Raw genomic sequence first — 18140 nt, 5'->3', positions numbered from 1 at the left:
TTTAATGTTGAGGACTGGATGGAAGTCATTATATTATCCTGACAGAGGAACACTCTAACAAAAATATTAGGAATATAATATCATCAGAATAATGAAAGCAACATAATATTATTTTTGGAAAATTCCATATTCATAAGAAAAAATGTTGAGGAGCCAGCACTTTATTAATAAATTTAAACATTACAGCACCATTTTATCTGATGTTAAAAACAAAAAGCTATAAAGATCTTAAAACTATTGAATGAATATAATCTGCTGCATGTAACTTAAACTCTGGGTCTGTAACTTGTAAAATGTGATTTTTCTTTTTGTAATTGTCTTTTATGTATCTGTGTGTTTGTACCTTTGTATATGAACAATAAAGTGAGTGGAGTGAAAAAAAAGTGTCTGGTTTCATGGTGGAAAGTATAACTTCAGCTATTGTGGGACAGAGGGGGACAACGTGGTCTCATCAAGACCCCAGCAACAACAGTGGGCTGTCACATGACACCCCGTAACACAAAACCAGGAAGTAAACGTCCTGGGTGTCACACACTGAAAAACTGTATCACAGGTCAATCTACAGATTCACAGGCCAGATGGAGGTGTGTGTGTGTGTGTGTGTGTATCCAGTGTCACAGTTGTGTAGTCAGTGAATAACATGCTCATGGTCAATAATCAGACCAGGTCACAGAGTCTGATACAGTGTCTCCAGGGTCAGCACCATCACTGGTGAACTTTGACTTGTGGTCAACAGGTTCAGGTTTTGACAATAAACCATAATACCCCACTCCCCTACCCCATCCTGTCCAAGCTGGGTGAAGACGTGAAACTGACAATTTCATTTCCTCATATTAATACATACAGTGTTTAGTGGGACGTAGTTTTTAAACCAGTATGTTGTGATTGTCAGAAACGGGTCTGGGGGGCCGGGACCAGTGATGATGGTGGTCCTAGTCTCACTGTTTACTACCACTGTACCGATCTCAGTCCGCCTCCACTTCCTGTGTCTCATCTGCTCAGCACGCCCTACATTCCCTCAGCCACGCGGTGTCCACGCGTCGGCTTTGGACGCTGATTGGCTCAAGCTGACACAAACAAAGCTTTTCCACCAATGGGAGCGCTGTGCACGCGCTGAGCCACGCTGTTCACTCTGGCTGCTCGTGCTCGCTGAGGCTCGTCATATAAAAGCTACGGCTGCTCTTTGTTTACAGCAAAAGTCCATAGGAAGCAGCAGCTTTCAGATCAGTTCCGTCCTCAGACCCGAGGCCCCTCTTCTGCTCTGCCCTCCACACCGTCACAAGCAGCCATGGTGGCCATGACGAAGAGAGTGAAGACCTTCCAGGTCACCTTTACCGATCCTTGCAAGACTTTTTACTGCGGCGGGGACAAGGTGAGCGGCCGTATAGAGGTGGAAGTGAACGAGGTGACGCGCGTGTCCGCAGTGAAAGTCCTGGGTCTGGGTCGCGCAAAGGTGGGCTACGCTAAAGGCAAGCAGCGCTGCCGACAAGAGGCCGAGTACCTTCGGTACGAGGAAGTCCTGCAGCTGGACCAGCAGCCCACAGGTACGGGCTCCGTTACCTCTCTGTCTGCAGTCAGGTGAACCGGTATCAGAACTAGTTAGGTAAAAGTTGCCACAGCTAGTTAGGTAAACAAGTAGGTCAACAGGTGCCAAAGCTAGTCAGGCAAAAGTTACCAGAGCTAGTCAGGTAACCAGGTACCAGAGCTCCTCATGTAAAAGTTACATGAGCTAGTCAAGTAAACAAGTAGGTGAATAGGAATCAGAGCTTGTCAGGTGAACAGGTACAAGAGTCATCTGAGAGAACCTGGAGCTGTTCCTCTGTGTCTGAGTGCATCATTTTACTAATGAAGGCTGAGTTCACCTGTTAGACCAGGTAGACCTGCATACTGTCAGACAGGTAAACTGACTAAAAGCTTGTAATTTTCTCTTCCAGACTCTGATGGATCCGTTGTCCTGAGGCCTGGAAACAAATATGAGTACTTGTTTGGATTTGAGCTCCCACAGCAGGGGTAAGCTCCTCCCAGTCTGTATGATGTCATATCGTCTGGGGCTCATTTATTTTATTTTATTATTGTGTTAGTTGATTAATAAACGTAAACATTTGTCATCACAGGCAGCTGGTGTCGTCGTACAAGGGGAAGTTTGGTTATGTGGAGTACTTCGTGAAGGCCTTGATGGAGAGGCCACAGCAGCCCCCCCTCGAGTGCAAGAAGCCCTTTGAGGTGGAGGAGCCCCTGGATGTCAACACCCCAGAGCTGCTGGTGAGTTCACTGACCCCGAGCAGCAGAGGGCAGTTCTACAGCTAGTCCTGTTGTGGGTCAGACATGTTAAGCTTGTGTGTTTATATAACGACAAGGTCGACCTGGAGTCTCACCTTCCTGCGTCTGCTAAGTCTCCCACAGGCGGTGTGAAGGAGAAGAAAGTCACCTGCATGTTCATCCCTGATGGCCAGGTGTCACTGAACGCTAAAATTGACCGCCGCGGCTTCTGTGAAGGTGAAGACATCTGCATCAATGCCAAGTTTGAGAACACCTGCTCTCGTATTGTGGTGCCAAAGGCTGCCATCATCGCCAAACACACCTACCAGGCCAATGGCCGCACCAAGGTCTTCCGCCAGAAGCTCTCCTCCGTGCGTGGGAACCACATCATCTCCGGCATGTGCGACGCCTGGCAGGGAAAGACCATCAGGGTGCCAAAGATCAAACCGTCCATGCTGGGCTGCAACATCATACGCGTGGAGTACGCTCTGATGGTAAGTTCAGTTCCTGCAGGTTCCTTTAGGTGTGTGACTGTTACGTGTTGAACAGAAAGTTAAGTGTTTGTGTTCATCATCCTCTGCCAGATTTACGTCCACATCCCTGGCAGTGAGAAACTGATCCTGGAGCTGCCGCTGGTCATTGGGACTGCTGGTCTGGGCAGCCGCAGCAACAGCGTGAGCAGCCAGGAGGGTTCGGTCAGTAACGCCTCCCAGAGCTGGGTGTCCCTCAGGATGCCCTCTGAGCCTCCCAGCTACTCTGACATCACCCGCGACTGCCGTCTGGACCAGCCCCTCACGCCGCTCCTGGACGACTTTGATGGAGATGACAGCCCTATCTTCATGAACACACCAGCCTTCCAGTTCCCGCCGCCGCCGGTATACACTGAGGTAGGTGTCGCCACTGTGTTGTTTGATCACGTGACTTTGACTCCAATGAGAAAGAACCTGTTCTGATAAAAGTCTGTCTCTCCAGGCTGAAGAGGACTACAGTGGCAGCGCTCGCATGCTGCCAGTCTGCTGAAGTCCAGACTCAACTGCGGTCCGGCTCTCAGGGACCGTTCAGCTAAAGCACTTCAAAAGGAGCCGAAGGTCCAAACTCCAGAGGAGTAAAGCAGGACTGTGGAGGTGGACAGAAGGACGCTCTCCTGTTCTGTCAGCCTTCTTCACTGTGCTTCATCACCTATGCTGACCCTCAGTCTTCCTCCTGGTGCTCTTCGGGTTATAGACGTGGAGGCAGAGCCACGGGCCCGCAGTGCACTACATTTCTGAATAAGCTATCTCTTCCAGAGACTGTCAGGGTCTCACTGTCCAATCACAGCCACTTTATGACTTTGTTATTGGGGCCAAGTGTTGCGTGACTCCGCCCTCAGCCGCTGTGTTTATCTTTCCTCATAATGCTTTGTCATTCCAGTCCAGACCTGGTTCTGAGGGTTTCACCAGAGGAACCAGCTGCATGTAGAATAATCCATCATGTTCACATATCTCCAGTGTTTTAAACATGTATGTTATTGCACTTTTTGATTGATGCATGTTGCTCCACTACTGCCTACGAGTTTGTGTTGTTGTTTGAACTTTGTTGACCTTTCTGTAGGTAAAACCTCATCTTTACTTCCAGCTTGGTGGTTGGCTGTATTTCTTGTGCCAAACATGATGATGTAAAAATGCCCTGATGTGAGGATGATAATGCTCATACCTGCAGTTGTCCCCGACAACATTTCACTGTGACTCCTCCTCTGAGGATCACAGCTTCTTCAGGGCACAAACAGAATCACTGTTGACTGATGAGAAATGTTTGTATTTTTGTATGAAACCCTGTGGGTTAGTTTTTTATTAAAGACCTGTTGAAAAGCATCCTGTCTGCTCCTTCCTCTGTGACTCCTCCCTCTGTGAAACAGCCTGAGGATCAAGTGGTCTTTAGCACCACCTGGAAGGAGGGGGGGGGACTATACACATGTGTGTATAGTCTCACATACATGTTATTTCTATGGGTTTTGTGAAATCATTAAAAATAATAATAAATGAGTGCACATCAAGGTTGATGGTGTGTTGAGAAAGTGCAATATTGTGATAATTAGATTCTCTTAAGTGTATTGTTCTATTTGTGTGATGAAGGATTGTGCAATTTAAAAATTTCATTCTCTTATTTGTTTTTTATTTTATTATACTAGTTTATTTCTATTGTTGTATTTATGATTGTATATATTTTTAGTATTATAACTGTACATGTTGTTATGGGCGTCATACAAGCTAGATCAGGTTCTGTAACCTGTGAGTGTGAACAGTGTGGACCTCCACAATACACAGCAGTCAGACACGAGGTGACTGACACCTCTGAACAGTGATGCTACTGCTCTGTGTTCATGGCAGCAGCTGCTGGTCTGGAGACTGATCAGGGTGTAAGATCCCTGAACTGTTTTACACATGGACACAAACACGTCTGTGTCCATTTAAAGACATATTCAGCATCAGAACAGCAGGTGGTCACATGTCAACAAACACAACCAGCTTCATGTGTCCACTGTTCCCCTGCTTTCCAAGAAAGACCAACATGGAAACTGATCCAACACACACACACACACACACACACACGTATGAGTAAATGACAGAAGTTTTTATCTTTCTCATAAAACCAATTATCCTCTTTCTTTCCACCATGAATTAAATCCATTTCATAGCGCTGGTGCAACTTGTAATGATCATCTTTGTTATAGAGAATCTTTAACTGTGGGACCTTTAATAATCAAACCCTCTTCAGATGAATGAGTGAATGTGATTTGTTCTGTCTCTCTCTCTCTCTCTCTCTCTCTCTGTCGTTATGATCACCTCTGAATCTTTCAGACAGGACCAGGACCTTCCAGAACTGGGTTTCATGGGGATTTGGTCTGGACTCTACTCAGTCAGGCTCTCTGCTGATCTCAACAGTAGTGGGAGACAGTCAGTTGTGTGGACTGCAGTGTGTAATGGCTGAGTTCAGTTTTACACATGTGGGTCAGAGGTCAGTGGGTGTTTGTGTTGTTATAACACAGTGATACACTTTGTAGCTTCTGTATGACTCATTGTGACTCCTTAAATAAACCTGACACAACATGCTGCCATGTTCAAAGTGTGTGTGTTTCAGGAACAGCATCATCACCATCATGGCATGATACCCGCATGGAGCACGCCTTGGCCCGTCCTCAGACACAGCCTGTGATTGGCTGAAGCAGTTGTTCACGAGGGTTAGCATTCAAGAGCTGCATGTTCACGCACACACGCAAACACAGAGCCTCTGAGCTGGTTTCCTGCAGGCCTGGATTTGTTGGTCCTCCCTGTTTGTTCCCTGTGATTCACCACAGGAAGCTCAGACAGTGTGAAGTCAGCCGTGATACTGAGTGCGCTCCAACATGCATGAGGAAGCAGTGACAGAGAGAGAGCAGTACAATGACACAAACATCATCTAGTTTTTCACTTTTTATTCACTGTCAACTGCAAACTTAAGAGTGACATCACCAGATTGTTTAAATAACACTTTTGTTCGAGTTCTCATTCTGGACCTGGACCTGGACTTGTGTCAGTGTTTTCATTCTTAGTATCACCAATCTCATCAAATTAATTTGGCTAAACATTATTAACTCACTTGCATAGCTCCCAGCATGCATTCCTCCCAGCAATGCTGTATCTTGAGCTAATTGAATGAAGCTACGTGATAAAGACGCTATAAATGAAGCAAACAGAATTCCCTCCACTGAAGCAACAGAGCCTGACATATCCTGACTGCCCAAGTCAAGCTGGAAAGACACTATGCTTCCCATAATGCAACTAGTTACTGTCTCTACCCACCTGGGCAGGTAAATGTCCACAAACCTCCAGACTCTAACAGTGTGATGACAGTGGTGACCTCACACACACAGAGCTGAAACACCTGGATAACTACATTTGATTTAAATTGGACCTGATTTTTCCCTGGTCAGACAGAGGACTGAGTCAGCTCTATGAGATCCAGATCTGACTTCATCACATCATTGGTGTCTGACTCTGAGAAGCTGCTCAGTCTACCTCACACATCTGGATCATTGGATCACAGCTGGATCTGGATCACAGCTGTGTAAAAGTAGGATGTTGTGTTAGATGTGGAGCTGATACAGATCATATTTATCATATTAACCTGTCAGGTCAGTTTTATATAAATATATGACAGTATCACTCATTTGTCTCTTTGTTTTCATCTCTCTGTCTCTCTCTCTCTGCTTCATCCATTCACAAATTCCCCTTTTCATGATATCGTGTCCTGAAAAACACACTGAGCACCGATTGGCTGACGTCTGCTGCCATGCATTCTGTGATTGGCTGAAGGCCTTGTACATGCGTAGGGCATGCAGGCAGGGTGTGTCAGCGGTCTGTGGAGGAGGAAGTCTGTTTTTTCATTGTTCAGTCTGTCAGGGACTTTCTGTCCTCAGCTTGTTTCACTTCTCACCCTTAGAGTGATTTCTTCTGTATGTCATGATCTGTGTCATGACACATCTGTCTTTGAAGAATCACATATGTCCCTCAGGCTGGGCATGGTAACTTCCTGGAGTCACAGCAAGGCTGCCAGATTGGGTAGAATCAGGTCTGTACAGAGACAAAAGCCAAACCTGTGTTGACTGACAGTAACTGGCAACCTGAGACAGAAGAGTTTGGGTCAGACACAGATCCAGCTCAGCTTTAGTTACTGTGGACTGAGCCAGGCTTCATGAGCTAGACTAACCACGTCCTGACTCCAGCTCTGTACTGACATGAGACTCAAATCCATCTGCACATCTGAGTTGAAGTTTTTCAGGGTTCGGACAGAGCCTAACAGAACAACACAAAAACCAAACCCACACAGAGATTAAAACCACAATAAACAATAGGGACAAACACAACACATTTGAAAATAGAGATGGACTTTTGGTCCAGACCAAAGAGAACCATTAGCCCAGAGCTGGTGGAGGTCTGTGATCTAAGAGGGGACCAGAACTTTTAGGACCTGAACCCTGACTGAAGTGGATCAAGAATCTGGTTGGTATTCTGGTTGTTTAGAGATGGGCCGATATTGAACATGGAGGTTATGATTTTACAAACAACTGAGTTTAGAACATGGGACAGCAGCAGTCAAAAACTCAAGACCAACTGAAGGTACTGGGCCCCCCGACAGAGGATCAGGGGCCACAGGGATCTATAATCGTGAGGTCTGAGGTTTACTGATGATCTCACAAATAATTAGTAACTCTAACTTTCTCATAACTAATTTGAAATTAGTCTGAAATTAGTTTCAGATGAAACTGAGGAGATGTTTTCTCTCCACAGGCCTTCTTCTAAACACTAATTGGGTTTAAGTTTGGGAGGTCTGGATTTGTGGGGGGCCAAAGAGTCCAGGAGGAGATGACAATAAGACAAGATGATCCTTTATTAGTCCCTCAGTGGGGACATTTACAGAGACAGTGCCAAAAACTGCAGTGTACAATGTGACAGCAACAGGGAGGACAGACCTGTGGTCTCTTTGGGAGAGGTTGGGGGGGGGTGTAATGAGGGGTCATCAGGACAGACACAGCAGACCACAGGTCCTTGGGAGAGCCCTCTGCAGTCCCAAAGACCTGAGTCTATCCCTGTTTATGAAGATGCTATGGGCTGGAGCTGAGCAGCTGAGGGGTCAGAGGTAACGGAGTGGACTCTGGAGCTCCTGTTTTCATGCAGCTCTGAGCGTCTGAGTCCTCACTCGGCCTTGAGCCAGAGCTGTGGGTAAACAGTCAAACACTCGTTCCACACGATCTGTTCCACAGAGAGCCCCACCCACTGTTCCTCAGACGCTGGTTACAGACGCTTCACAGGTCACATGACCGCTGCTCTGTTATGTAACATGTTTTCCTGCTGAGGAGGTGCAGTTGTTTGTGTCTCTGTGAGTCTGAGACTCCAGCAACACGTTTCACTGGGAACCTCACATGACCGTTAACCTGAGCAGAAAAATAGGAACCATGAAAGCAAGCAGGTGATAAGACCTGGAAATCCTGGAAACATCCTTGAAACTGAGAGCATGTCTGACAGTGTGGTGACTTTATAACAGTGTCTGAGCGTTAAAAGATAATGACATGATTTGAACAGGAACAGTGTGTGTCTGTGTGTGTGTTCAGTCTCCATAGAGGAAGTGGGGCTGGGAGTCACAGTCTGGTCACATGACAAATGGTTTGATTTTGGGTTTTCTGTGTTGACACTTTGACTTTTTCCTTTTCTCATTGTTACATGTTTTTATTATTTATTGTAGTTTATGATGATTGTTTTTGCCACAGGACATGAAGGTGAAAACAACAAGACAGTTCACCAGAGAATAAACTCATAGAAATGTTTTTGTTCATAGACATAAATCTGGTTTTCTACTTCCTGTTTCCTCCAAGACAAATTCATTAGATTTCATTGGTGTGATGTGGATCATTGTTTTCTCCTGAATCTGGATTGTTCTTCTCCATTGACCCTCAGTATTCACAAATATTAATACTCACAGATACTCCTCACAGGTACTCATAAATACTCACAGATACTCACAAATACTCCTCACAGATACTCACAGGTACTCACAAATAACCCTAACAGGTGCTCACAGGTGCTAATAAATACTCACAGATACTCACAAATACTCCTCACAGATACTCACAGGTACTCACAGGTAATTCAATTCAATTTTAATTTTATTTGTATAGCGCCAATTCATAATATACATTATCTCAAGGCACTTTACAGGGTAAGGCTGAGACCTTACTTTGTTACAGAGAAAAACCCAACAGTTCCCACAAAGAGCAAATGCGTGGCACTAGGGGGGAGGAAAAACTCCCTTTTAACAGGAAGAAACCTCCAACAGAACCAGGCTCAGGGTGGGCGGCTGTCTGCCTCGACCGGTTGGGTTTAGGAGGAGAAAAGGGGGGGAGGGGGGAGGAGAGAGGAGAGAAGAGAGAGAGAGACCAGGAACAGCTGTATAGGTAATGGTGTTATCAATAATAATGACAGATAACAGTGGTTAATAGTAATGATGAGTAGTGGTGGATCTGGATCCTGCTGCTCCAGAGGCAGAGAGACCTGCAGAATGAGGACAGAGAGAGGGAGAGAGAGGAGAAGCACAAACTACGGGAGAGAAAAAAATACAAAGTTAATGGCATAAAGTAGTAGTAGTTGAGTAGTCCCTGCATCATGGGAATCCCCCAGCAGTCTAACTCTACAGCAGCATAACTAAGGGATGGTTTAGGACATACCTGAGCCGGATTTATCAAAGAGGGCAGTTTGAAGCCTGATCTTAAAGGTAGAGAGGGTGTCTACCTCCCAAACCCACACTGGGAGCTGGTTCCACAGGAGAGGAGCCTGATAGCTGAAGGCTCTGCCCCCCATTCTACTCTTTGAAACTCTGGGAACCACAAGTAGACCTGCATTTAGAGAGCGAAGTGTCCTATTGGGAAAATAGGGAACTATAAGCTCTTTAAGGTACGAGGTCCTTTAGACACAGGATTGGCCTGATTTTAGCAATATTGCGCAGGTGGAAGAAGGCTGTCCTAGAGACTTGCTTTATATGTGAAGTAAAGGACAAGTCCTGGTCAAAAATGACACCAAGGTTTCTGACTGTAGCACTGGAGGCCAAGGTGATGTCATCCAGAGTCAGTATATTATCACATAGTGTATCTCTGAGATGTTTTGGGCCAATTACAATAACTTCAGTTTTGTCTGAATTTAAGAGTAAGAAATTACTGGTCATCCAGATTTTTATGTCCTACTCATAAGGTACTCATAAATACTCACTGATACTCATAAATACTCCTCACAGGTACTCACAGATACTCAAATAAATACTCACAGGTCTTCACAGGTCCTCTCTGACCCTGATCTTGACTGACTCTGACCCTGACTTTGATCCTGATCCTGATCCTGACCACATTAACATCAGGAAAGTAAACAAACATTTTGAATGAGCCAGAGCAGCAGTCACACCTGTATCCACTGAGTCTTAACGAATCATTAATGGTTGAAAACATCTGGGTCTGTGATCAGACTCATCCTGTCATCAGTTGAATCTAATTCATTAATGATTAATCAGTTATCAGTGGATTCAGTACTGTGGTGGTTTTCCACACCTTCAGTTCTTCTTTTGTGACCATGCCACCTGGTGGTCACTGTTGGAACTGTTCTCACCTGTTTCTCTACAGAGGGCAGAGACGATGTCTGTGCAGCAGACATGGACACGTCCTGTCCTTTACTCCTGACAATGAACAAACACTGAAGCCTACATTTCCCACAATGCAACCTTCTTTCATCAGTGTATAATTCATTCAAACCCACAGCTTCAGTTTTTAAGGTCTGACACAAACCTGTGGAATTTAATGAACCTGACACCCATCTCACCTGTGCTGTCTGTGTGTGTTGCTGAGAGCTGATCCAACTTGTTTTCCTGCTGTATTTTCTCTTATTTGATGACAGAGTCACTGAACCCAGCAGTGTTAAAGTGACACACTGAGGTAAAGAGATGACAACACACGAGACACACAACAATCCTCAAACACACAAATTAAGTCACAGTGCTAAAGTGACACACTGAGGTAAAGAGATGGCAACACACAAGACACACAACAATCCTCAAATACTTGAATGAAGTCACACTTGGAAGCAAATTGTTTCAACCTTTATTAAACATAGCTTGCAAGAGATAAATATTACAAAGTTATTTCCTCCAAAATTAGCTTATTTTTTCAATCAATGCATAATTGTCAATCAACTGGCAGTATTCAAACAGCATTATTTTCTTTTACTTTTTTGAAGACCTTTAAATATCAAGTATGTGCAAAAGGTCAGGATTGATGTGAGCAAAACAAAAAGACTCAATTCATCTCTGGTCGATTTCATCGTTTCTGCTTCCCAGGTGTTTGTTTAATAATCATCATCAAAAAGAAACTACAGGTAAATCAAAAACTGAGAGAACTGGCTCTGCACTGAAACGTTTCCCTGCATCAGCAACAACTAAGAGAAGATAAACGGTGGAGGACCGACGAGTCGGTGTCGACAGGAAGTAATCACTGGTTCAGGGTCGAGTGGCTGCAGGTTAACACAGACATTACTGGGAGAGAGAGAGAGAGAGAGAGAGAGAGAGAGACTGATCTGACCCTTGACCTCTTTCCTTCTCATCACGAAATCATCACTGACCGGCTTATTGATTATCTGTTATCTAGTTTCCTGTCGTGTTGTCAGGATGATGAAGGATAAAAAGGGTGATGACAGCTCAGAACCGTCTGAACAGACTGTGATCCAGTCTTCGTGGCTGCCTGAATATGAGGACATGTGACACCGGTGTGACAGCGGTGATGTCACACAGAACCGCCAGCCCGGTTCTGATCCGAAATCTGATCCCGGAACAGACTACTGGATCTGGAGGGTCCATCTAACTGGACTTTCACAGTGCTTCTCCCAGATGCCATCTGTCTGAACCAATGAGCACTGTCCTGCCAACCAACGAGTCCAGAACCAAATTGAATCCAGGGGACCGCTTCTTCAAGCAGAGGAAGGAAAAAGAATCCAAAACATTTTGCACATTAGTTACACAATAATACACAGTGATCACAAAACGAAATGACAAGCTTCACAATATTCATGGCTTTTTGTTTGCTTTTCTACACAATATACAACCATTTAATTTCTTTTTTCAGTACAAGGGAGGAAAAAATGCTTATGTACAATAAGTCATTATTACTTCAAACCTAGCAAATATCGTGTCATTTATCTCATAGTCAATACATTTGTTTATTTTTTAAACTGCAATAGAAAGAAAACAGAAGTGAGTTGAGATCAGAAAAGAATGACTTCTGCAATCTAAAAAGAATCTGAGTCCGAATACAAAGTGAGAGGATGTGAAGAGAGACAGGAGCTGTTTTCTTCAGTTGGATAAACAATGACGAAACATTGTAAAGTAAAAATTCACTCCAGACGTTAAAAAGTCATGAAAATATATCTCTACGTCCAATTTGACCTGATCCACCAGTGGAAAACTGATCCACATTTTATATCATAAACAGAAATGATGTTAAACTTCAATCTGAATTTGATCCTGGCATCTCATTGTCTTGTCTGTCATCGGACCGCTACCATGCAGGGGCGGGCAGATCTGGATTCCTCAAATACACTTCACGGATCATCACAAGATGAACCAGAACACACCCACCTGACAGTCACCTCCCACCAACCACTGAACAGGTGCTTAGAGGTGTTTACAGGTAAAACAGTGACACGGAAACAGAGGCTGCACAGCTGCACCAACTGGTGACTGTTGGTGATCAGACCAGGACACAGAACCAGACCGTGGCTCAGAACCAGAATCATGAAATTGAGCAGTTTACTGTGGGCGTGTCCTGGGCACAGAGGAGGAGGAGCCTCAGTGGCCTCTACCAGATGACCTATGAATGTTCAAACTAGCACAAACAACTGAACCTTGTTGTGAGTTCAGATCTGACGTGTTTCAGCTTTTCAGACAATGAAATCATAACAAGCAAAACCAGAGGGCCTGTTAGCTTCCTTAGCTAACTAGCTGCTGGGATAACAGAACAACTAACTGAACACTACTGCTGCTGCCAGCTCCTATGACTGTGCACACGCACGCGCGCGCACTCACGCACGCGTGCGTGCACACACACACACACACACACACACACACACACACACACACACACACACACACACTCTTCCATATGAAGTGCTTTAAGTTTCCTTTTCCATTGTATTTTAAGTGAGAAGCTAACACTTAGCCACCTTAGCTTCTCTTGCTTCTTAGCGTCATTATAAATGTGAGGTTTCAAAATAAGAGTCAGCTGCCACACTAGCTCCACTTGGCATAGCAGCACTTTGAGCTAAACGCTAATGGCAGGAGGCTAACATGCTCACATTGACAATGTAAACAAGGTAGGTACAAGGTATAATGCTTAGCATCTGATTTTAGCATGTTAACACATTTAGAGTTGCTAGTGAACAGTTGTTAAAGAAGAGAGCAGAAGAGAGCAGATCTCATCCAAACACAAGTCACCGAGAGACCAACATCAGCTGACCCCCTGAGTCCAACATGGCTGCCCCAAGGTGTTAGGCCACCTGTATGCCTCTGCCACAGTGTTGTCTCACACCAGTGACGATGATGATGATGATGATGAGTCTGGATGTTCTCTAATCAAGACTTCATCCTACAACAAGTCTCAGACAGTCTGTTTCCAGGTCAGACTATAGAGGGTTAGTTAGGATTAGTTATGGTTAATTAGGCAGTTTAGAGCACCCAGCGGGAGAAACATGAACTGGCGCTTCTGTCTCTGACCCAGAGTGACCTCACAACCTCTGAGTTCTGCTGAAGGTCCCTGTTCATGGGTCATACTGAACACTGCTCCAAACACCTGACCAACTGCAAAATGGGACCAGCACAGAGGAAACCAGCGAACAGGTGTTGGTCTTCCAGAGTGGGGCACCAACAGCCATGACTGAGACCTGCATACTAGGACCGGACCACTTCTTGTCTGGCTGTGCCACAGTCTGAACTGTCAGTGAACAATGAAAAGACAAATCCACATGGCTCCACCTGTCAGCTGTTGAGAGGGTGGTGCTGGTCTGGAGTCTGACACTGTGAGCTCAGCTCCAAGACTCAAACAGACTCTGGTCGTGTCTGGGTCTTTGAACCTGCAGTGAGCGCCAGGTGTGACCTCACCTTCAGGGTGGCATTACCTTGTACCTGTATCATGTGTAACAGAGGCCCCTGTCTCCTCATGAGGTTTGAACCACGTCATCATCATCATTATCATTATCAAGGGCCACTCAAGGACTAGTGTCTGAGGCCTGACTCAGGACCTGGGCTGGGTCTGTATATCAGTATGACAGTACTACAGCTGACCCAAGTAGACCCCCTAACAGTTCTGACCTCTTGTCAAGACCTGTTCTGATCCTGGTTCAGGGACCAGCAGCCTGACCTCTGACCCAATCACACTGTGGAACTGACACATGTAGATTTCAACACTTTCAACACAAGGCTCTACCTTTTCTTCAGCCATTGAAACACACCTTGATGACACGTTCCCTGACTCTCTGGTCGGCCCGCAGCCGGTGTCCGGACCTCAGCTGGCGTCCGGACCTCAGCCAATGTCCATGGTAACATTCTTTTCCTCTTTTTAAAAAAAATGGTTTTCCAATTGGAAATATGCAAAGTGCTCCTCTGGAGTGAGGGAACTTGTGCACAGAGTGTGCACACAATGATTGATCCATGTCTCTCCCATAAAAGATATAATCCACATCCTTTTATCTGAAGCTAGGTATCTATACATAATCCATACAGATATTTCAATAGTTTCTGTTTTTAGCTATGCTGATTATTATCGTCTCCGGGGGCTGATACCTCTCAGGTATGCCACCCATTCATTAGGAGACGCCGCCAAAAAACAAACAAATAAACAAACCAAAATAAAGAATGGAAATTGGGGGTGGGGCAACAATCAGAAACAATCTAAAAATCCAAATAGAAGAAGAAAAAATTTGTAGTTTCTAGGTACAGAATCTGTGGTTTGGAAGCAGAAAATGTGCTTCAACCTTCAGATTATAGTTTGTTTCACTTTCTCAAACAACATGTGACGCCAAGAGGGGCTGCTGGGTAAAAAGGGTTCAGTCTGTGCATACTGGATAAACATGAGGGGGCATGGAGGGGTCAGGGCAGGTAGTGAGATGGGATGGCACCAGGAGGGAAAATCCATTTGCTTCTGTGTGGGTGAAGGCCGTCACCGCTGTGAACACAAGTTTAGACGATGTCCTCCTGCCGCTGGTCAGCCCTACCTCATTGCAGACTGATGGATGTTGCTGTGTCTGATCAGTACAATTACAGGAAGTCCTGCATACATCCATCTGGAGACTGTTCAAATGTGTAACAGCTGGAGTGAAGACACTGATGAAGGCCTTTGATGAGGAGTGGTCACATGGGATTCTCTTCTGTACAGTACACATGACCATGACCAGGTCATGGCTCTGATCCTGAACTCCAGGTTGGACTGTAGTTGTGTGTCTTTCAAACAGACCCTTTGTCAAGATAAGTGTGGGTGGGTGGGTGGGTGCAACCCCCCCCATCTCCATTTTTAAACAGGCTCTTCATCCTCTTTTCAAGAGCAGGCAGAGCACTGACTCACTTTGTTTTTGTTCCTATCAGAATTTTCCCCTTTGTTAACGAGCTAAAGTTGTTAAACTTTATGTTGCATAGCAACCAGAATGCACCCTGTCGATCTTCTGTTACTAGCAATAGTCACATCTAAGCTTTATAGTAGAGAAAAATCCTCTATGACGTGGCCGGAGGCAACCCTACGATGATTCACCATCACACCCCACAGGGAAGGAGAGAGAGCAGAGAAACAAAAACAAAAAATGGACCAAACACTTACAAAAGAAAAAAGCATAATGAGTAACTGAAGCAAGGTATAATAATAGTGCTACCAACAGCGATAATAATGGGAATTATAATTGTTAAACAACGCTGACGAAGAAGAGTTTTACTATCATAAGAACATTTGAGATGCACTGACAGTTTAGTGTCTTTTCCAACTTGGTGGGTTTTCATGGGTTGGTTTAAGGTAGGCACACGGACAGGCACTGCATGCGATGGGGTGGGGGTGGGGATGTTGGTTGAACTGGGAGTGCTTCAGTATGGGGGGGTAGGAGGGCAGGATGAGGGTGGCATCAGAGGGGCAGAAGGGCTGGTTGGGACTCATTTCTGTCCAGTGATGGACTGCGATATGGATCGAGGTGGGATCATGTCCAACAGGTACTCTCTCTGTCGGTCTGCTAAGCTGGAGCTCTTATGGGCTCCAACTGCCGCTGGGTTCAGATAGGCAATGTTTAACCCTGTGGGAACAAGAAAGGCACGTCAAGAGCGAAGTCTGTAACAGTTACTGCAACCTCAAGTCCTGGAATTTGTGACCACGATCTTTATTCACATCCCACTGCAGCGAGAACCAGAACCAGACTTCTGACAGAGACTGGCTCTCAGTCCTGATACCACTTGTTTCTAGTGAGTGTTTTTCTCTTATTTTAATTCTTCTCTGGTCCACTCAATACTCCCTCCATGTTAACCTGGTGACCTCCACACTTCAGTTTACTGAGACAGCAGTCCTCCTCTCACTCACTACTTCACTTAGTTTAGAGTCAACACTGTCCTCTAATGTTTTACATTCAGTCCCCTCCAGCAGCTCAAAGGGCCTCCTTTTCCTGCCAGGCCTTTAATTTGAAACAGGAAATGTTGGTTTCATTAACTGCGACCGTGTACAATAAATTAACACTTAAACAAGAGTGGTGAGTTGATCTGCTGTTTGATGTGACTCTGAACTGATGAGTTCCTGTGGTGAAATGTTCATTAAACATACCACGTCATTTTATAGACCACTGAGGACTCGAGTTTGATGATGTCATGAAGAAGTGTGGGATCATGGGAGTGGTTGTCTTGTTGTTGCCATCACTGCAGTCAGGTCAATACAATTCACTGTTTATTACTCACATTTATCACAGACAGTACATAGAGTCGACAGCCATGTCAGCTGCACTGAGGCTAATGTCAGCATGCTAACATGCTAACATGCTCACAATGATCAGGTGTGCTGACTCGCTGATGTTTTGCAGGTGTAATGTTCACCATCTTAGTTTTGCTAATTAGCACTAAACACAAAGTCCAGCTAAGGCTGATGGGATGTCATTAGTTCTGCAGGTATTTGAACAAAAGGCTGTTGTCAGTTACAGATTTAATTAACATTTACATGAAATGAAGTGTCAGACAGATACTGGTCATCAGTGGGATGTCCTCAGTGAACATTAGAACCGTCGCACAAACACACCACACATGGTCCAGTAGGTACCTGGGATGTTGTAGATCTGGCGACGGCTGTCATGCTGCAGTCTGTTGCTACTGCTGCTGCTGCCGCCTCCGCCGCTGCCACAGTGCTTGGCACTGGTCATTCCCATGAGGCTGCTGGCCACCGACAGCTGGGAGGCCTGAGCGAAGTTTGACAGGACGCCTCGTGCTGAGTTGGACAGACCTCGCTGCAGAGAGGCCTGAGGCTGGGGAGCCTGAAGGAGAAAAGACATCCCATGAACTTCAGTGCCACAGAGGTTACAGTTATCACACAGCCTCAAACCCTGGTCAGGCTGCAGATGACTGACATAAAGTAAATTTCATTGTTATTGGTAACCTCCAACGTGGTTTTAACCATCGCTGCAGACCAACATTATGACACACACAGGTGGACCGTCAGGTGACATGCATGGCATACCTGGCGGAGGGCATGATGTCGGATCATGGAGTCAGTCTTGGAGGTGTTGGGGCCGGTAGGGACCGAGCTGGGAGAGAGGGCGGCCTGCTGCTGCAGCCTCTGTTCAATCTCCTGACATGAGACACATGAATTATTACATCACATCCATCTGTGGTTTGGAAGCAACAGGCTTCGGGAAGTTTTCAGACCCCTTCAGGTTGTGGTCACGGTTGTGTTGTTTCCATCAGTTCACACTAATGACAAACTGAAAACTGGTTTTTAGAAACTTTTGGACATTTATCAAAAATCAAAAATTGAAATCTCTCATTTATAAATGTCTCTCTGCTCCAAACTGTGATCAGCTGCTTCCTGTTTGATTATCACTCAGATGAGTCTAGAACCTGACCGGGGTCCACCTGAGTCCAACTGAAGTGACTGGACAGAGTTTAGAAAGACTGACACCTGTGTATCAGGTCCACAGTTCACCTCCTTTCAGAACCTCTGACCCGGTCGAGAGGGTCTGACAGGAGGACTGAGATAAACTGACCAGATCCACGGTCAGAGCTTAAAGAGACTCAAGAAGAATGAAGCTGAAACTGCTGCTGAAGGGAGTCCA

General features: G+C 45.3%; 2 protein-coding genes across 5 annotated transcripts in view; one reads left to right on the top strand and one right to left on the bottom strand.

The window, feature by feature from the left end:
- Window positions 1–1183: 1183 nt before the first annotated feature.
- txnipa (thioredoxin interacting protein a) lies at window positions 1184–4109 on the top strand. 2 transcript variants are annotated; one of them, XM_071499750.1, is made up of 6 exons: window positions 1184–1544; window positions 1935–2010; window positions 2115–2262; window positions 2358–2753; window positions 2844–3146; window positions 3232–4109. In XM_071499750.1, exons 1-6 carry the CDS (start codon window positions 1289–1291, stop codon window positions 3277–3279), a joined length of 1227 nt encoding a protein of 408 aa, XP_071355851.1. In that variant the 5' UTR covers window positions 1184–1288; the 3' UTR covers window positions 3280–4109. The 2 variants fall into 2 exon arrangements, with proteins under 2 accessions (XP_071355851.1, XP_071355852.1); XM_071499751.1 differs by having other exon boundaries at window positions 1185–1544; window positions 2394–2753.
- A 6786-nt stretch (window positions 4110–10895) lies between these two features.
- Window positions 10896–18140, bottom strand: part of gatad2b (GATA zinc finger domain containing 2B) — a 42170-nt gene continuing 34925 nt past the window's right edge. For all 3 annotated transcript variants that reach the window (XM_071499233.1, XM_071499234.1, XM_071499235.1), the window contains 3 exons: window positions 17546–17656; window positions 17132–17342; window positions 10896–16127 (listed from right to left, as the gene is read on the bottom strand). In XM_071499233.1, the coding sequence (XP_071355334.1) occupies window positions 15991–16127; window positions 17132–17342; window positions 17546–17656 (459 nt within the window). In that variant the 3' untranslated portion in view covers window positions 10896–15990. The remainder of the gene's footprint in view (window positions 16128–17131; window positions 17343–17545; window positions 17657–18140) is intronic.

This window comes from Trachinotus anak, unplaced genomic scaffold (genome assembly GCF_046630095.1).
Source record: "Trachinotus anak isolate AG129_WGS33_773 ecotype Australia unplaced genomic scaffold, CSIRO_AGI_Tana_v1 ptg000016l, whole genome shotgun sequence".
NCBI classification, from domain to species: domain Eukaryota; kingdom Metazoa; phylum Chordata; class Actinopteri; order Carangiformes; family Carangidae; genus Trachinotus; species Trachinotus anak.
This window is presented reverse-complemented; position numbering and strand designations above follow the sequence as displayed.